Below are 21,776 nucleotides of genomic sequence, written 5' to 3' on the forward strand. Positions count from 1 at the left end.
TTTTGTTTCAGATTTACAAGGAGTTTTTGAGCAAAGTATGTGAACAGGAAATGAGTTCAGTTTGGGGACATCTCCATTTTATACTCCCTTACAAAGCTTACATATCCCCCTCCATCCAGCCAGCCATGCCACATAAATCCATAAATTCCAAGTTTGTTTATAATAAGCTATCTAGACACACCCACAATGTCCTACTAAATACATTTGATACAGAGGGAATTCCTGATATCTTTCCACTAGTAAATGCCATTAACAAGTTTACAAGGGATTTAGAGGTCATTTATTTCTCTGAGGGTCCTACATAGGGAGGGAATGAGTCACAGGCCTGCTGTTAACTCTTTGCTTCTCATGACCTGGTTTTGAGGTTTTTCTCTTAAGTTAAAAGATATAATCAATTATAGAATTAGAAGATTAGCTGAGAAGTTCCTAAAATGACCCATAAATATTTGATAATTTATTCAGAATTATTTCTGAAGCAGTAATGAGACAAAAAAAAACCTTTGCCTTTTAAAACAAAGCATACCAATTTTTTAACAAAAATAAGGAAACTTTAAAGAAAAAAAACTGCACTAATTAAAAAAATAATAATAAGGAGCTTTATGTTTGCCAGCCACTTAAGCCATGTATTCAACTATCAGATAAGTTTCTTTTTGATGAAGTAGTTGAATCTAAAGTTAAAACATCTAATTTATTTTCAAAACCAATCAGCAACTCATGATTTGAGTAATACAGAGATAAAACCAAACAATATTTTCTTGCTTTACACGTATCTAAAAATTTTTCTGAATGAACTGTAGCAAATATACTTTAAAAATCATAACTGAGATCTCAAGAAAAAAGGAAACTCCCAGGCATAGAAATGCAGAGGGCAGACAGTATTTGGTGAGTTAACTCAGGCTGCCCTGGCTGTAAGGATGGGCTTTGGTCTTGTTATTTCAAGGACTTTGGTTTTAATTTGAACGTAGGCAAGTAAAGCGATTCCATTTTTTTTTTTAAAGTGCATCCTTTAGTGGTCTACAAAAAACTCCACCCAACGACACAGAAAGAACTACAAGAAAGTTTGTCTGGACTCTGGGTAAAGGGAAAAAGTCCTCCTTGACAACTCTTAATCTTGAGCCTGTGCCTCACACAGGTTTGGGATCCAAATTTACACTATTACTTAAAAAAGAGCAGAGCAAGCAGACTTTTTAGAAATGTTGAAATAACTGCTAGGAAAACAGAAAAAGAAAGCTTAACAGTAGTTATGCCACTGGGCAGGACTGCTGATAGAGATGATCATCACCATTTCTATTTACAAGGCCTTATGCATATTTTTTAAAATTTATTTATTTTTGTTGTTAAGAATATACACAGCAGAATGTACACCAATTCAATAGTTTCTGCATGTACAATTCAGTCACATTGATTACATTCTTCAAGTAGTGCAACCATTCTCACCCTCGTTTTCTGAGTTGTTTCTCCCCCATTAACATGAACGCACTGCCCCCTGAGTTCTTATCTAATCTTTCAGGTTGCTGTTGTCAGCTTGATCCCGTATAGGCAGATCTTAAAAAGAACATAATGCTCAAGGCAGATGTTTTTTACTAGCTAAGTTAAACCATCGTTTGGTTTTAAAAAGACTTCAGAGCATATTTTTAATTTTTAATAATTTGCATGTATTACTTTCATTAAAATTAGGTAGATGGAGATAGGTAGCAGATAATTAGAAAGAAAGAAAAACAACCAAACCAGTGGGCATCGTGATCACATTTAAACAATTCAATTTAACTGTGAAGTTTTTTTAGTAATCCTCTACTTACAAATTATTCACAGGGCCATTTTGATTCTCTATAGTTCATAAACAGAGTTCAAATCACCCAAGCAGAAGTAATTTGCTGCTTTTAAGCCAAAGCCCTGACTAGCTAGGGAGTTGTCTCCAGGAATTAACCAGAACAAAATCCTGATTACACAGCTAATTGGCTTGTCTACTAAAGAAAAGAAAAACAAAGTACCTAGAAGTCTTTACCTCCAGACACAGTCATAAAGACAAAGAAGATGTTTAAATCGCTGACAGTAAAATTCAACAAGGTAAAGCCGAGAGAAGAGAACAATGAGAATGAAGAGAATTCTCATCCAAGCAATCAGTCTCAGCCATCCACAAGGCAGGTACGCTCCTTACGTTCCTAGATTCAGTGTGGATTTCATAATTTCTTGGCTAGCAATGGATTTTAATGAACTCTAGGATATATAATCTTGACTGGCGGTTTTACTTGGTACCATTTGGGTCACGTGCTGTTTTTTCTTCAGGGACTGATCCTCATTGATTTATATATATTCTGTCTATATTTGATTAAAAGCAGAATAGACTGGATTAGGATTTAGAAAAAACAATTTAAACTCAGTGCTGATTTTCCCTTCTACCATCATTCAAAAATGAAATTATTTCTAGAATATTAAATTGGTTATGTAATTTAGTTTCAACAAAGAATTTCAAGCATTTTGATCTTAGTAAACCACTTTTTAACAATATTTTCTCTAGGTCTGTGGTTCTCATCCAGGAGCAGTTTTGCCTCTCAGGAGACGCTTGGCAATATCGGAAGACAATTTTGGCTGTCGAACTGAAAGACAGGTGCTACTAGCTTCTAGTGGATAAAGGCCAGGGGTGCTGTTAAGCATCCTAGAATATACAGGACAGCACCCACAACATAGAATTGTCCAGTTCAAAATTTCAGTAGCACCAATGTTGAGAAACCCTGATCTAGATAAATCCTTTCATAAGTTCTAAGTCTATTCATCTGTAAAATGAAGATGGTAATACCTGCTCTGTAGGGTTGTTGTAAGAACTAGAGATAGTATATACAAAGCGTATAGTTGGTGATGGTGGTGGTGGTTGTCATCTAGTTGATTCCTACTCATGGTGATGCCTTGTGTGTCAGGGTAGAACTGTGCTCCATAAAGTTTTCAATGGCTGATATTATGGAAGTAGAGGCACCTATGGGTGAATGCCAACCTCCAACCTTTCACTTAACAGCAGAGCTGCACTAACCATTGCACCAGGTTAACCAGTAGGTACCCCCTAAATGGTAATTATTATTATTACCATTATTATTAATAATTTGTTTTGTATGACCAATTTAAGCCCAAACTGATTATTATATGAGCAGTATTCACTTATAATTATCTATAGAACAATGTTCATGAATTACTTGCTAGATTTACCTAAAAGAGCTACATAAGGTTTTTAGAGCAATAATTATTTTCCAATCTAAAAGAGTTGGATGAAAGATGTAAAGTACAAGCAGGTATAATTCAGAGACCAGGGAAACACAGTCTAATGATTCAGGTTAAAATGAGCCTAGAGGATAGAAAACACTGAGATTGCTTAAAACTGGCCCTGGAAAAAATGCCTTCTTTTTCTGCTTAACATGGACTGTTTCTGCAGTGGACAGATGTGCAGGATTGTTTAGCATTGCTTCAAGAGAATACCCTTGACTTATTTCTAATTCTTACCTCAAAATAAATAATCCCACACTTTAAATTTATTTACATGTTTAAATATTCGTGGAATGTCACGAATATTGAATAGAGTACTTCCCTTCATGGAGTCTTGCTCTATTTCTCTCTGGGAAAGTCATTACTGTGATGTTTAGCCCTTGTCTACCCTGATTATTTTCCCACGGAGCATATAAAAACAGGTAATATAGTATTCTCTTTCAGAGCATAATCGCTCACTGCAATTACTATGTGCCAAGCAATGCGCTAAGCCTTTTTTCAAGCACTATTGTATTTAATCCTCACAACAACCACAGGTCCTGTTATAATTTGCTACGTACACACAGTTAACAAATGGCAGAGCCTGGATTGGAACCCTGTTCTATCTCACTTCAGTGCCTGACTTCACTAGGCTACACTACTTCAGAACAAGAGGAAGATCGGCTAAACCAACTCTACCAGATACTCTTGCCCTTGGGATTAATTAAAGCGATGTTAAAGAGATGGCAAAAAGAGCAGAAACTTCTTACAGAGTTGTCTTTCTTTCAGAAACAGTAATACTTAAAAGTACTTTGACTAGGCAAAGCAAGAGCATTTCTTAGGTGCATCCCATACCTTTCCAACAGATATAAATCAGGGATGTTAATCATAAAGTCTACTGGCATCAAATTATATGTTAAAAGGCATTCTTGGGAAATCTTTATATCTGTTTTTCCAAGAACATATAGTTTTAGGAAGAATACTTATTCCTCAGTTTCGACTATGTTAAATGTTTAAAAATGACAGGAAGTTAAAACCTATATTTTCTCCCACAGATTATAACCTTTTAAAATGACATTTACACAGCAAGCTTCTGAAATATAAGTAGTATAATTTCACTCCTATAAGAAAATACCTAGGGATGAATAAATCAATTTACATTGTATTTTTGAAAGTGTTATTTAATGAGTTCATTCACAAACCAAAGTATCATAGGTAATTCACATTAATCAATAACAAATAATTAAAAACTGCAAACTTAGCCTAATCCAAACTGTCTCTCTTACCGTGGAATAAGACATTATTCAAATAAATCTACATTTGTGTACACATAAAGACTATGGTGGAAATGTTTATGAGTAGCATCATAACCTGGTACAAGAATATTTGATTAAAGTGTGAAGACATTGTTACTAAATTATAACTAGTCCTGGGTCCATAACTTGCTGTTGTGGTTGTTGTTGGGTACCATTGAGTCACCCCATGTGACAGAGCAGAACTGTCCCACAGGATTTTTCTTAGCTGTAATCTTTAGGGAAGCAAATATTTCTCCCCGGAGCCACTGAGTTAGCAACTGAGTGCTTAACTGTTTGTGCCACCAGGACTCCTTCCATAACTTGCTACCTATGTTCATATGAGCTAGACACTTTGTAAGTTTCCTCTTCAACAACATACGTAGTTTTTGTTGTTAGGTGCTGTTGAGTTGGTTCTGACTCAGAGCGACCCTATGTACAACAGAACGAAATTCTGCCCAGTCCTGCACAAACCTCACAATCCTTGCTATGTCTGAGTCCACTGTTGTAGCCATTGTGTCAATCCACCTCATGAGGATCTTCCTCTTTTTTGCTGACCCTCTGCTTTACCAAGCATGATGTCCTTCTCCAGGGACTGATCCCTCCTGACAACATGTCCAAAATATGTGAGATGAAGTCTCGCCATCCTCGTTTCCAAGGAGCACTCTGGCTGTATTTCTTCCAAGAAAGACTTGTTTGTTCTTCTGGCAGTTCATAGTATATTCAGTATTTTTTGCCAACACCATAATTCTTCTTCAGGCTTCCTTATTCACTGTTCAGCTTTGCATGCCTATGAGGCGATTGGAAATACCATGGCTTGGGTCAGACACACCTTAGGGCTCAAAGTGACACCTTTGCCTTTTAAGACTTTAAAGATGTCTTTTGCAGCAAATTTGCCCAATGCAATATGTTGTTGCAATAACATAAGAAGAATAATAGCTGTCTTGCCTAACACACGTGGTCACTGAGAGACTTAAATGAAATCTGAGTAATCTACTTCACGGTTTAAAATGTGCCCATGATACAGTGCCTATAATGTCTTAACTTCTTATCATGGTGTGCAAAACTCTCAAAGTGCTTGTCCCTGCCTATTTTGCTAGCCTCATCTCCTCACACTCTGTCCCACCTAGCCACTTTTACTGTGGTCTCCACCTACAATCACAATTTATGCTTTTGCTCACCCTGCACCCACTGCCTGCAGTGTTTTCCATGCCTTGTCCATCTGAAAAATTAAGTCTCATCTTTGTAGAATCAAGAGTCACCTTTTCCAAAAGTTTGGCTGAGCTAGCTATTTGGAATTCAGATGTATTTTCCCAGAGGGATGAAAAAACATTTATCTGAGACAGGTTCCTAGATCAGCTCATGAAAACTTACTCTAGACCCTGACAGTCACTCCCTACCTTCCCTTCTACTACAGCAGAACTGACCAATCCAATCTTTATACCTCATCTCTATCCTCTACAGATATTGTCCCATCATCAATAACATTTTCTTGCACTTATATGTTTGTGTGTTTGTTCCCCCTACAAGACTGTGAGCAGTTTGGAGGATATGGGTTATATCTTATTCAACATTTATTGAGTTCCTACAGGTATCAAATTTCAGCAACATACCTGGCACACAGGTCACTCAATAAACAACTCTTGAACAACTTACTAAAGTATATAAAAGTGTTTTATAATCTGTGAACCATATGCAATTTTAAAATCTCAACCATAAATAGGTTATTTTCCAAAAGTTTGGCTGAGAGCTAGCTATTTGGAATTCAGACATATTTTCCCAAAGAGATGAAAAAAGATATATCTAAGATAAGTTTCTAGGTCAGCCCATGAAAGTCTACTCTAGACTCCCACAGTCACAGGTAACGTTTATTACTGCTTTATTCACAATAGCAAATAAATGGAAACAATCAAATTATCCATCAGCAGATAAATGGATAAGCAAACTATGTACATACATACAATGAAATACTACTCAACTATAAAAAACAATGATGAACCCATGAAACATAACAAAGATGGACCTGGAGGGCATAATGCTAAGTGAAATAAGTCAGGCATATAAGGACACATATTGTATGATCCCTCTTTTATAAGAAGACAAGAATAGATACACATGGAAAGACCAATGCTCATCAGTGATTACTAAGGAGAGGAGGTGGGGAGGGAAAAGTACACTTTAGACTGTAGAGACTTGTTATTTTGGGTGATGGGAAAAGTGGCACTGAATGTGGATGTAGTGAGCACAGCACAACCAAAGTAAAAACAAGTGTTTGAGCACATATGAATGGGTATAGGCATATTGGTATATGAGTAGGTATAGGCGAGTACGTAGGTGAGAACAGATAGAAGTATCTATAATACCAAAACCCGGTGCCATCACGTCGATTCCAACTCATAACGACCCTATAGGACAGAGTAGAACTGCCTCATAGGGTTTCCAAAGCTGTAATCTTTGCAGAGGTAGACTGCCACGTCTTTCTTCCATAGAGCATCTGGTGGGTTCAAACCACCAACCTTTCAGTTAGCAGCCTAGTGCTTGACTACTGCACCACTAAAACCAAACCTGTTGCCATTGAGTCGATTCCGACTCTTAGCGACCCTACATGTAAATATAAATATGTGAGTGCAGGCACATATATTTATTGAAGACACAACTACAGACACTCCTCAGACATAACCAAACACTTGCCATGATTGGTTTTCTGGGTTTGAAAGCTTAAGACCATAGTCTCACGGGACAACTCGGTTAATTGGCATAACATAGTTCACAAAAATCATGATCTTCATCCTAGGGAAGTGAGTAGCATCTAGGGTCTTAAAAGCTTGCCAGTGGCCATCTAAGATACAACTACTGGTCTCTATTCACCAGGATTAAAACTAGCAAAAGGTAACCAAAAGTTTAGAGAAGACACAAGTCTACATGAGCCACGACCTCATCTATTCTGAGACCAGAAGAACTAGATGGTGCCCAGCTACCACTACTGACCATTCTGACCAGGGTCACAATAAATAGTCCCAGATAGAATGGGAGAAAACAGTAGGTTCCTGTAGCCAAAAAGCTGTGGAGGTTGAGGATGATTATTCAACAGTTTGGTCAAAAATGTCAATTTAAGTACAAGAATTATTTTTAGTAGAGCATAAACAAAGGATCACTTTTAATGATTGGATTGATAATTGAGTTAGAAAGTCTGTGTTATACTTTACATTCAAATTCATTTTTATGCAAATTCATCATGTATAATCTCTTTTTTGTTTCTCTAAGGGAGAAAACAAAAATGAAATGAAATCTCTCAAAACCAAGAAGTCTCCAGTCGCATTTGAAGACCCACACACCAAAATACAAGGTCAGAAAATAATCTGTAGAAAAAAAACTAAAAAGTAAATGTAAATTTCTCTGAAATGTGTTTTCTGGTTAAAAAAAAAAACAACTTTGCCCTTGATTAGGTAAATTACCTAGGGTCACTCTTCAGAAGATCTGAATATTTACAAAAACATTATTTATTCATTCACTCATTCTTCCATTCAATAGAAACTTTTAAATCACTTAACCATGTGTCAGGGACCATTCTATGGGCTGGAGATGCAGTGGTGAACAATATGGGTCAAGTCTGTGCTAACATGGAGCTTATATTCTAGAGGGAATGAAAGAGACAAGTAAGCACATAAAGACCCTCAAACCTACTTCCTTTCCAATTCTGGCTATGTCATCCTGGTTCAGGTCCTTATTAGTAACTCCTGCCTGCACACTCCTGCGCTCCCTAAGTGGTCTGTTCTGGCTAGGACTGTATTTCAGCCTCTCTCTCTCCTTTACCTCCAGCCCATACAATATTAGCAGATTAGTTCTATAAAGCACCATGCTGATCTCACAACTCTGCTCAAGAACCTTAACTGCCTCCAAATTGCCTACAGAACAAGATCTAAATTTTTCCACCTGACTTTTTAGGATTATTCTCAGCCTCCCTTTCTAGGTCATCTCTCTTACTTCTCCCCAGCATAAATGCTACATCCAGACAAAGAAGATTAAAAAAATGATAGTGGAATCATTAGAACAGAATATGCTTTATTAAATAATAAAAAAATAGCTATTGCCACAAAATTAGGATAAATGTTTTGCATTTCATATATTACACAAAATCTATGTATAATGGTTTTAATGACTTTATATTTTTACTAAACAAAAACTTTAAGGCACAATTAAGTTTATACTAGTCAAAATTTTCCATCTCTAAGGAAGAAAAAAAAAGAAATATGTGAAAATTACAAGCAAGATTATAAGAAACAAATTATAAACAAGACTGTAAATAAAAAAAATACCTGGCAAGGAATATAACTGGCATAATCAAATTACCACTTTGAATAAAATGGCCCCAACTCTCATTATACTTGATCTGCTTTTGTGTAAGAGAAATGCATAGGACCTATATGAAGAAAATAACTGAATTTAACTGAGAGATTTAGAATAAAGCTTGAATAATTGGAGAGATTTTTCTAGCTAGGAGGCTAACATTATAAAAATACTGGTTTTTCCTAAATTAATTCATAGGCTTATTTTTCTACAGTCTCTTCTTTCCCACTTTCAACAATATAAAATGTTTTAAAAACAGGGTGGAGAAAATTCACTTTACTTTTCTTGATTTACTTCATTTATTTACTTACATACGTGTGTACATATGTGTATGTGTATTATATATTTATGTATTATTTTGAAGAGTCTGGATTTTTACTATCCAGATTAGAACGTAGAGATACATACTCGTTCCCACACAGACAAGGCATTTTCACAACTATCTTTTCTTCTGCATTTTCATTTAAGCCAAGAAGATAACAAAACAATATCTCTCAAGTAGATAGCCAGCATTTACTTCCTTGTAGGAGAACGAAAAAAAAAGAAAAGGAAATTTCCTGCATAAGTTATTCTCCCATGAATGTAGTATAATATTACCTCCTAGCTGATGACTACAGTTTGACTATCCAATTGTCAGATCACCTGATTTAAAATATTTAGTACAATGTGTCACTGAAAAAGAAAAACATTTAATAATCATAAGGCTCCATTTCTGATAAAAGTCTACATATATAAAACTTCCCCAGATAGTAATACTCATTATCAATAGGATATAGTAAAATGCATTCCAGCCTTTTTTGTCAACAATTGAAGAACATTGTTCAACATGTATATTTTTTTATAAACGAGAGGAAGACCCTTTTGTAGATCATATAAGAATTTTCATATAATGAAATGTGGTTGACAAATGGTGACAGCAAGAAAGAAACACTCTACAGTAGAAGCTGGATCTAAACACGCCAAGTGAAGTCAACAAACAAACAAAGACACGGCAGAATTATCCAGCTTATTCAAAGTATAATGGCATGAAGCCAGGAATTAACATCTTTGAGATGACAAGTTTATTCTTATCCTTGTTATACTTGTTTTAAAAGTGTGTTTGTAAGCTTAAATTTTTCATAGCTGGTAATAAAAACTTCTTTTATGGAAGTTTCATTTAACAGAGGAGCCATTTGAGTGGGAAGGAAAAATAGTTTCATTTAAATCTGCAGACTTAGCATGTCCTCAAAGACTTTAATAGGAGTAAGAGTTATATTTAAGATATTTGGTCTTGAAAAAACCAAAATTATTAGTGTTTAAAGATAGCCTCTTATATGTGCTTGGTATTTTTGTTTTCACTTCAAAGCATGCAGGTGCAATGTCATAATATCTGCAGATGTTGATTTCTGATTATAGAACTCTTATCTTCTGCAGAGCATGGTTTAATTTATATCTGCCATGGAAACGAAGAATGTAACACGTTTTAGATTCAAATAAAGATAAGTTGCTAATGTCCTCTTTTGATTATAATCATCTTTCTTAGATTTCCACTTCGCTTATAGCACATTAAATGCTTCTTGAAATAAATGTTTTGGTACCAGTAGAGGATATGTAAATGACTTAGATGGTTTATGATGCTTTAAAGTGACCTTATTTGTGTGGAAACAGGTCAAAATTGGGTACCCGTAGTTAGTATAGTGTGGTAGACTGAAAATGGTCCCCAAAGATGGCCACATCCTAATTCCTAAAACCTGTAATATGTTACCATATGTGGCAAAAGGGACCTTGCTGATGTGATTAAGTTAAGGATCTTAAAATAAAAGGATTATCCTGAACTATCCAGATGAGCCCAATGTAATCACAGGGGTCCTTATAAGGGGAGGCAAGAGAGTCAAAGGCAGAAGAAGGAGATGGGATGATGAAAGCAGGGATTGGAGTGATGTGCTCTGAAGACGGGGGAAGAGGCGACTAGCCAAGAAATGTCAATAGTTTCTAGAAGCTGGAAAAGACAAGGAAACAGATTCTCCCCAAAATTATCCAGAAGGAACCAGCCCTGCAGACCCATTGTAGACTTTTGGCCTCTAGAACTGTAAGAGAATCAACTTGTGTTGCTTTAAGCTGCTAAATTTGTGGCAATTTGTTACAGCAGCAGTAGGAAATGAATACATATGCTTAAAACTATTCCGTATTTTAGATGTAAAAAGTAACAGTCAAAAAATGCAATTGTGATCTACTCCAAATAATAATAATATACACTAATAGGAAAATCAGCATATTGTACTTCAAGGAGCATTGGTTTTATAGTTAATACCCCTGAATTCAAATCATAACTCTGCTACTTACTGTGTGTGATCTCAGTTATTTAACATCTCTGAGTCTCAGAGTTTGCTCATGTATAAAATAAGGAAAATACTTTTATCACTAGATTGTAAAAATTAAATTAGTTGAGATATGTAAAGCATTTATCATTGTGGTTGGTAAATTCCAATGCTAATGGAAGCCAGGTAAACAACATAAAGGAGGAGCATGCAAGCCCTGTTTAAAGAGACCAGCAGCCACTAGCTCCAGCTAATCACTGCCACGTGGGGCTGTAGGTCAAATGCTGCCAGATGTTCCACCCTGTCTAGAGAGACTGCAAATGCAAATTTTAATTAGAAATTTCTCAACTTATAAATGTTGACAACTAATTCCAATTTTTTAAATCACTAAGCAAAAACCAAACAAAGCAAAAAAAAAAAAAAAAAAAAAAAAAAAAAAAAACAAAGCTCATCTTCTTATACTGAGTCCATATGACCATTCTCTGACCTCTAACCCACCACATGGTGGGAACTCAATGTTGTTCATAGTTATGAACATTGACAGCCCTAGACAAAATTCTGAATCTGACAATATTTTTAGTCATCCTCTTTCCTTCTTTGACACTCATGACCCCATTCCCAGACTTTGAGTTGAAAACAGACTACAGAGGTGGCATCCTCCCTGTGTCCCCTGAGCCCAACAGCACTCCAGAGCCAAGATCTCCAGGTTCCAGATCTAGCATGGTTTCAGGTTTGCAGACAGTTGCAGACAACTTCTCTCCAAGTTCTTATTCTGTAACAACAGGACAGCTCTCTAAAGTGGAATTTTAAGTGCAAAAGCAGATCACTAGGAGGTGAAGAAATATGTTTACAGGATAATCCTAAAACCTCCTACTTTGTATCTATAAAAAAACCAAAAAAAAAAAAAACCTTTGCCGTCAAGTCAATTCCAACTAAAAGAGACCCTATAAGACAGAGTAGAACTGGCCCATAGGGTTTCCAAGGAGCAGCTGGTGGATTCGAACTGCCAGTCTTTTGGTCAGCGGCCGAGCTCTTAACCACTGGGCCACCAGGATTCCCTCTGTTTAAAAACAAGCCCTATTATTAACATGTATATCTATTGAACAATCTGCTTAACCATTATAAAAAATTCTAGTTTGGTTAAATAGGAAACCTTTCTTCTGAACTTGGCAATAACGATAGCTTATCTAATTTGTCCAGTAGAGAATAGAAAAATAACCCGACTGTGTACTGAAATTTAATTGACAAGATTCAGTAAAGGCTTCCCTATATAAGATCAACTAGTTTGACTGTCATGCATGGGATGGTGCTACTATGACTAATTTTAGTGGTATAGGCCATTCCCTATAACACTCTGTCTTATTCATCAGCCAAACAATAAGGTGGGAATATAACCAGTTGCTAGTGAGTTGATTTCAACTGAAGGCCACCCATGTGTGTCAGAGTAGAACTGTGCCCCATACGGTTTTCAATGGCTGATTTTTTGGAAGTAGATGTCCAGGCCTTTCTTCCAAGGTGCCTCTGTATCGTCTCAAGCCTCCAGTCTTTCGGTTAGCAGCCAAGTGCATTTACTGTTTGCATACCCAGGGACTCCAGGTGGGTGTATAGAATATTCAAACATATTTCTCTGCTCATTGAACACGCGGCAGCTCTCTAGACTGCATTTCTTTTGTCACCTAGCTGGGACCTACTCTGAGCAATCATGTCTAAGAGACCTGCAGTTGGCATTGATCTTGGCACCACCTACTCCTGTGTGGGTGTCTTCCAGCACAGAAAAGTGGAGACAATTGCAAATGATCAGGGCAACTGAAACACCCCAAGCTATGTCACTTTTACTAATATCAAACGATTGATTGGTGATGCCGCAAAGATCAAGTTGCAGTGAATCCCACTAACGCAGTTTTCAATGCCAAATGTCTGACTGGACAAAGATTAGATGATGCAGTTGTCCAGTCTGATATGAAGCATTGGCCCTTTGTGGTGGTGAATGATGCAGGCAGGCCCAAGGTCCAAGTAGAATATAAGGGAGAGACCAAAAGTTTCTATCCAGAGGAGGTGTCATCCATGGTTCTGACAAAAATGAAGGAAATTGCTGAAGCCTACCTTGGAAAGACTGTTACCAATGCTGTTGTCACTGTACCAGCCTACTTTAACGATCCAGCGTCAGGCTACGAAAGATGCTGGAACCATTGCTGGCCTTGATGTACTGAGAATCATCAATGAGCCAACTGCTGTGGTTATTGCTTATGACTTAAACAAAAAGGTTGGTGCTGAAAGAAATGTGCTGATCTTTGACTTAGGAAGTGGCACTTTTGATTTGTCAATCCTCACTATTGAAGATGGAATCTTTGAGGTCAAGTCTACAGCTGGAGACACCCATTTAAGTAGAGAAGACTTTGACAACAGAATGGTGAACCATCTTATTGCCAAATTCAAGCGCAAGCATAAGAAGGACATCAGCAAGAACAAGAGGGCTGTCCTCGCCTCCGCACTGCTTGTGAATGTGTAAAGCGCACTCTATCTTCCAGCACCCAGGCCAGTATTGACACGGATTCTCTCTATGAAGGAATCTACTTCTGTACCTCCATTACCCACGCCCGATTTGAAGAATTGAATGCTGACCTATTCCGTGGCACCCTGGTCCCTGTGGAGAAAGCCCTTAGGGATGCCAAGCTAGACAAGTCACAGATCCATGACATTGTCCTGGTGGGTGGTTCTACCCATATTCCCAAGATTCAGAAACTTCTTCAGGATTTCTTCAATGGAAAAGAATTAAACAAGAGCATCAATCCTGATGAGGCTATTGCTTATGGTGCAGCTGTCCAGGCAACCATCTTATCTGGAGAAAAATCTGAAAATGTTCAAGATTTGCTGCTCTTGGATGTCACTCCTCTTTCTCTTGGTATTGAAACTGCTGGTGGAGTCATGACTGTCCTGATCAAGTGCAAATACTACCATTCCTACCAAGCAGATGCAGTCCTTCACAACCTACTCTGACAACTAGCCTGGTGTGCTCATTCAGGTTTATGAAGGTGAGCATGCCATGACCAAGGATAACAACTTGCTTGGCAAGTTTGAATTTACAGGCATACCTCCTGCACCCTGTGGTGTTCCTCAGATTGAGGTAACTTTTGATATTGATGCCTTAATGTCTCTGCTGTGGATAAAAGTACTGGAAAAGAGAACAAGATTACCATCACTAATGACAAGGGCTGCTTGAGTAAAGAAGACATTGAGCATATGGTCCAGAAAGCTGAGATGTACAAAGCTGAAGATGAGAAACAGAGGGACAAGGTATCTTCTAAGAATTCACTTGAATCTTATGCATTCAACATGAAGGCAACAGTTGAAGATGAAAAACTTCAAGGCAAGATCAATGATGAGGACAAACAGAAGGTTGTTGACAAGTGTAATGAAATTATCAACTGGCTTGATAAGAATCAGACAGCAGAGAAGGAAGAATTTGAACATCAGCAGAAAGAGCTAGAGAAAGTCTGCAACCCCATCATTATCAATCTGTACCTGAGCACCAGAGGCATGCCTGGAGGAATGCCTGGGGCTTCCCTGATGGTGGAGCTCCTCCATCTGGTGGTGCCTCTTCTGGACCCACCATTGAAGAAGTTGACTAAGCCAATCTCTGAGCAGAGAGACCTTAGCATTGTTCCACAGTAAAAAATTGAAGTACTCAAAGTTGTAGTACATTCAGTGGCAGTTTTCAAAGTTACACTGCTATACTAAATTTCTGGGTTTTCTCAGTACTTGAATATGGAATATGCATAGGGAAAGGAAGTCAACACTGCACTTTACTAGCACCGTATTATAAGTGGAAAATGCAATGTCTAAAATAAAACTGTATTTAAAATTAAAAAAAAATTTCTCTCCTTCAACTAAATAGAAATAGTTTTATGTAATAAACAATTAGATTTATAGAACTAAATGAGAAGTATCCTTTCAAAATGATACCTGATATGATGATGAACAAAGGAAATGAGATATACATAAACCTGACAAGTGAAATTTCCAAAAACTTAGTCTACAGAAGAGATAGATATGTGTTTTATAGCTTGAAATGGTGAAGAAATTCCCTCACCGTGCTAGTTTAGCAAGGGCATCCTCAGTGGCAAGAGCTTGTCATAGCAAAACTTGTGGGCAACAAACAGAACCATTCAGGAGACAAAGGCAGCTTGAAGAGATTGCATTCTCTGCATCTTGCTCCCAGCCAAGATGGTTTCATTTCTCATGACTGCTGTTTCTCTCTCCATGTCAACCCTGGGCTGTGCTCACTCCCATCTTCTCATTTCCCTGTCCAAATTCCAGAGGGAGTAGTCTGACTGACTTAGATAACAACCATTGTTCTCATTGGGCAGGGCCCTTCACATAACCACCCCAGTCACCAGCCAGCTGTGAGCAAGCCATCACCTCTAGGTCAGGTGTCTAGCTGTGTGTGACATTATTAACCATCCCAGCAGACGGCACAGTGGAGAGCTGCCTCACTGAAGAAGGAGCTGTTGATAGAGCTCTGTCCACTAAAAGAAGTTAGGCATGAAAGAGACACCCTGTTTGAAATATCTAAGACAAGTCCAGACTCTGACTCTGATTTTAAATTGCTCAGTTTCTACCTGTTTTATAAATTAAAAAATTAAAAGACTCTAACCAACCCAGATAAAGCTTTTTTTTTCTTTTTTGAATAAAATGCCATATATTTTTGTAGTTCATATTGTTTTAATATATATGTATAATTTAACTAAGTCAAACTCTGTCCTATTGGGCTTCTTTCTGCTGATGAGTTTGTCTGATTTGTGAGAAATTGCATGATGACTTCCTGGTCCCTGAGACTCTCTTAAGTAAATGGAAGCTCTTGAATGTCCCAAATACATCAGGGATGCGCAGACTTGAAAGACTGGGAATACTACCAAAAAAAAAAGCAATTTATCCCAGTCTGGCTGGTGGAACACTTTATGTTTATATTGCATTTTTCTAAAATGGAGCCTTTATCTAATCCTCTCAGAAATCCCTATGACAAAAGTTTTTCTCATTTTATGGATGAGGAAACTGTTATAGAAAAAGTGACTTATCCAGAGTCACCCAGAGTATTGGTGATGTAAGGAACCCAGCAGCAGTAATGCCCCACATGCCTTAATACCTGTACATAAAATGTGTTTTCTAGATGAATTAATCCCATTGAAAATGGCCCTGAAACTAAGCATAACGTTGAGAGAGGACAGTTAGTACATTTCTCAATCTTGATACAGTACCAAAGCTACCTTAACAGATCCATGTTCTTTTATTTGAGACTAGAAAATACCTAACATCTGACTGAACGCGAGGGCCCCATCATACCTTCCATAATGAAGCTCCAGCTTCTGCCAGAATGCCTCAGCAACAGGGCTCTCACTGACTCACACACTCATCCATTTTGCTGTTAGACAAATTCAGTTTTTATGTTCAGGGGTTTTGTTTGTTTTGTAACGTCCACTGACTGATCCTTCTTCTGCCTTCTGGAATATAGAAAGTAAATCTGTTTTCTTCTCTGTGTAACAACTTCTTCAAAGAATTTGAAATAACTATTAGGTCACCAGTTAGTCATCAATACTTTGGCTAAAGAACCTGAGTTCCTTAAAACATTCCTCATTAAGGACGGCTTCCAGAACTCTCACCTACTCTATTCCTTCTCCTCTGGATTTTTTTTATAGATTGCCTGTGCACTTCTTATTATAAAGTGTTGCATGTTTCTACTCCTGCATATAACACATTTTAGGGTGCTCTTTCACATTTCATTTTATGTGCGTGGCTGTAATGTTTGTCAACTTCCTCCAGATCATTGGACAATCAACAAGGATATAATAAAATTTTAAGTGTAATAAGAATTATTCCAAGTACATCATGTATTCTTACAACGAGGTAATATGGAAAATATGAGAAGATTTACTTTACATATACAACATTTGGAGTCCCTGGGTGGCGTAAATTGTTAAGACCTCAACTAGTAGCTGAAAGGTTGGTGGTTCGAACACACCCAGAGGCATCTCAGAAGACAGGCTTGGAGATATGCTTCTGAAAGGTCACAGCCTTGAAAGCCCTATGGAAAGTTCTACTCTGCCCACATAGGGTCACCATGAGTCGGAACTGACTCAATGGCTACTAACAACAACAACAATACAGTTTTTAGTTAAGATCCTAAGTAATTAACCACAAGGCAAGTCAAATATACAACCTTGGATACCAGAAAATAATTAATCATACACTTCTTAAAGCTGTGTGATTCATTATTTTAACCCAAATGTTCATTCATTGGGATGAAAAATAATGGTACATTTACATATCTTGTCAAATACCCAGATTCAGTTGTTATCAATTCATCTAACATCTAGTTACTAGGGTACTTTTAGTTCCTAATGAAAGGAGATTTATTTTTGAGACAGAGTAACAGTGTATTTGGTGGTTTAGAGTTAGAAAGTCAACCAAGTGATAGCATCTCCCTCATCAAACATTCCAACATTTTCAAGTCCTCTCTTTTTTACGTCATCCAAAAAAAAAGCCAATTGAATGCCTGCCTAATTTACAATCCTATCCCCAAATCAAGTTTTCTTTGAATCCTCCTTTGCCAGCAATTATTTAATGCCACTGATAAAATGCATAAGGTTAATGGCTTTCTGTCTTACTTATTTCATCACTTGAAGAGGGAAGCAGATGTTTCACACCTGCATGTGTCTCCATGATGCACTGCTACAAAGAGGCCAAGCAGAATGGAAGTATATTAGAGGCCCAGAGTGAGATGCTGCCAGGCTGGGAGAGAGGACCAGCCAGGTGTGTGGAGGGCAGACTCAACAGGGTCATTCTTATATATTCAATGAAAGCAGCCATATCAGAACACTTTGATGCCAGATCTGCCATGGGAGCGCTTTGCAGGGCAGAATTTAACCGAGTGCATTGATGAGATCTGGCAATTGCCATACAACATACAAAGAGCACAGTTGGCAGCAAGACTTACATTATTCATTTGGGCAGTTACAGAAGAGGGACTGCTGCTATCCATGTGTGAAGTTGGGAAGAAGTACAATGTGCAGTTAACAAAATGTCACCCAGCTGCCAGATCAAGATTTTGCCTTGTATTTTAGATGTCTCTTTCATGATGAGGATGATGCAAACAATCTGACCATCTGTTCCCACAAACAAATAACATGCTGCATGGACAAAAGACACCCACACTAAACTATAGCTGATGAGGATCCTTTGGTTTTAAGCCCTCGTGGGTTTTTTAAAATTGTTGTTCTCCTTTGATACAAATAATGGGCAATGACTGGTTTCTCATCTTTGTCAACAAGCTATTATTGAGGATTTATCTTGTAATTAAATGCTTAGTTCACACAGCAAATTAGTCTGTAATTAATTTCTAAATATCCTAGACTTGTCATAATAGAGGCATTTCAGTGTCATTTTAGAAGTGCTTGGTAATGTCTAGAGGAGACCAAGTAACTGGTGCTCGGATCTATTTAGGGTTAATTTAATCCAAGTGTTACGGTGATAAACAAAAATTCTTTATAAGGATGAAAGAAAGGAACCACTGAAAAATAGTCATTTATTGGTACTGGTGGAAAAGTAATACAGCAAATGTAATACACATGCTGTAGCTTGAATGAGCGATGGAGGAAGTGTATGACACTCCTAGAGATCCATGGCCATGGTTTAAAATATCTTACACTGATTTTTCCAGTATTTTTGTGGATCTGAGGAAATGATTTGGCTCCCACTTTCTTACAGCAATGCACAGCATAATGTCCAAAATTCAAAAAAATGTTCCTTTTTTTTTCTTAGTTGGATAAAGAGAAATGGAAAAATTGGCTTGACCAAAACACATAGGGAAAACAGATCCTTCTCTCTTATTTCTATCAAAAAAGCCCATTAGTATAAAATGAATTATATTGAAACTGTTATTTTTCTACTCTGAAATCTGTTGGATACTGATAACTTCCAATAAAACTTCAGATCAAACTTTTGGTAAGATTTTGGTAAGATTTCATATACATAGCAATATTTCACCTGGAATACAGTCCTTAGACAGCAACTTCAAAGATACAGTTAGTGAGTCTTCTTTGTAGTCCAAATAAATTGAGGAATTTGGGTTTTTTCCATTTAAAAGTAACCCATATACAATTTATTACTATTTTTTCTACCTTCTGGCCAATTTAATACTGCAGTTCCAAAATAGGTAAATAAGAGATACATAATGAAAACAAAAGTTTTGGGAAATCCAGGAGATTAAGCTCTCTTATTAATAAGCATTTAACAACTGTAAGTACTAATTCAACTTTAAAAAAAAAAAAAAACTCATTGCCGTCAAGTCGATTCCAACTCATAGCAACCCTATAGGCCAGAGTAGAACTGCCCCATAGAGTTTGCTGACCTTTTGGTTAGCAGATGTAGCTCTTAGCCACTACGCCGCTAAGGTTTCCAATTGAACTTTATTATTCCCTTTATTCATGAGTGGTCCTGAAAAGATTAGTACATTGCAATATTTTAAATGGATCACAGTGGTTGTCATTTTAAAGGACTTATATGGTGAAAACTTTGGTAAAGTAAATGATCATCCCCTGATTTACCAGTTTTGTAAACCCAGACTATTGATTTCTGGGTTTGCTTAAATTGTTTAAAGTATAATTTTTTTAAATAAAGTAAGTAATGATTTGGGCTTTAATTTCAATTTTCTAAGCACAGTATATCCAATTAAAAATAAATTAGAAACTATGGATAATAAATATTTTATTGTTTTTATTTTATTTCTTCTCTTCCTTCTGTATTTTCTTTTTATATTAAGTAATTTACTTTCATTAAAATCTTCTTTATAATCCAAATATTTACTAGTGAATTGATTATTCTCCTGGTAAATTACAATTTAAACTATATTAATTGTAAATTTTACTTGTAGGCTTAAAGGGAAAAATTTAATTTCTGGACTGAAAAGGAAGCTAGTACTTATTAGTCTGTGTTGCTTCCTCAGATAAGATGTCAAAGATAAAGATGACCAAACCAAAAATAAAGATTTTATTTCATAAAAAAGTTAGAATGCAAAATCCCAAAATAATCTCAATTACATCATTTCTGCCTATTTTATTTTTCTATATTTTATGTTGTATCAATTTCAGCTGTAAATTATGACTACTTTAGCAAAACCAAGAATGATCTTTAAATGATAAGTCCTTTGAAGCTTAGTTTAACAAATATCAAAGAAATACACTATGGAGTGAAATAAGTCAATTACAAAAGGTCAGATATTGTATGATTGCACTTTTATAAGAAGACAAGAACAGACATATCTACAGAGACCAATGCTTATTGGTTGTTACCAGGGATGGGGGGAGGGGAAGAGGGAGAAGTACTCATGAGATAATAGACACTTGTTAGTTTTGGTGATGGGAAAGGTAGCATCGAATGTGGGTGAAGTGCACACAGCTTGACCAAGGTAAATGATGTCACTAAGAAGTGCAAAAGAGAAAATGACTTTTTTTTTTACTACCATGTTTAACATTTTTGGTCATTTTATACTTTTTTTTTAATTGTACTTTAGATGCAAGCTTACAGAACTAGCTTCTCATTAAACAATTAGTACACATATTGTTTTGTGACATTGGTTACCAACCCAACAACATGTCAACACTCTCCCTTCTCACCCATGGGTTCCCAATCACCAGCTTTCCTGTCCCCTCCTGGCTTCTTGTCCTTGCCCCTTAGCTGTTGTGCCCATTTAGTCTCATTTTGTTTTATGGGCCTGCCTAATCTTTGGATGACGGGTGAACCTCAGGAGTGACTTCGCTACTGAGCTAAAAGGGTGCCTGGGGGCCATACTCTCGGGGTTTCACCAGTCTCTGTCAGGCCAGTAAGTGTGATCTTTTTTTGTGAGTTAGAATTTTGTTCTACATTTTTCTCCAGCTCTGTCTGGGCCCCTCTATTGTGATCCCTCTCAGAGCAGTCAGTGGTAGTAGCCTGGAATCATCTAGTTGTGCTGGACTCAGTCTGGTAGAGGCTACGATAGTTGTGGTCCATTAGTCCTTTGGACTAATCTTTCCCTTATGTCTTTGGTTTTCTTCATTCTCCCTTGTTCCCGACAGGGTGAGACCAGTGGAGTATCTAGATGGTTGCTCACAAGCTTTTAAGACCCCAGATGCTACTCACCAAACTAGAACGTAGAACATTTTCTTTATAAACTATGTTATGCCAACTGAGCTAAATGTTCCCCGAGACCATGGTCCACATAGCCCTCAGCCCAGTAATTCAGTCCTTCATGGAGTTTGGATGTGTCTATAGAGCTTCCATGACCCTGCCTTGTACAAGTTGGTTCCCCAGTATTGTGTACTGTCCTACCCTTCACCAAAGTTACCACTTATCTATTGTCTGTTCGGTGTTTTTCCATCCCTACCTCTCCCCTCCCTTGTAACCATCAAGGATTGTTTCTTTTTGTGTGTAAACATTTCATGAGTTTTTACAGTAGTGGTCTCATACAATATTTGTCCTTTTGTGATTGACTTATTTCACTCAGCAGAATGCCCTCCAGATTCATCCATGTTGTGAGATGTTTCGCAGATTCATCATTGTTTTTTATCATTGCATAATA

General features: G+C 37.1%; 1 protein-coding gene and 1 pseudogene across 1 annotated transcript in view; both read left to right on the forward strand.

Moving 5' to 3' along the window:
* Window positions 1–2,034: 2,034 nt before the first annotated feature.
* The window catches only part of CNGB3 (cyclic nucleotide gated channel subunit beta 3), a 218,399-nt gene continuing 198,657 nt past the window's right edge, over window positions 2,035–21,776 (forward strand). The window contains exons 1-2 of the mRNA XM_004370790.2: window positions 2,035–2,145; window positions 7,788–7,869. Of these exons, the coding sequence (XP_004370847.1) occupies window positions 2,035–2,145; window positions 7,788–7,869 (193 nt within the window). The remainder of the gene's footprint in view (window positions 2,146–7,787; window positions 7,870–21,776) is intronic.
* On the forward strand, window positions 12,870–14,796 carry LOC101347889 (heat shock cognate 71 kDa protein pseudogene; annotated as a pseudogene).

The sequence above is a fragment of the Trichechus manatus genome, unplaced genomic scaffold, assembly GCF_000243295.1.
Source record: "Trichechus manatus latirostris isolate Lorelei unplaced genomic scaffold, TriManLat1.0 scaffold00009, whole genome shotgun sequence".
Taxonomy (NCBI): Eukaryota; Metazoa; Chordata; class Mammalia; order Sirenia; family Trichechidae; genus Trichechus; species Trichechus manatus.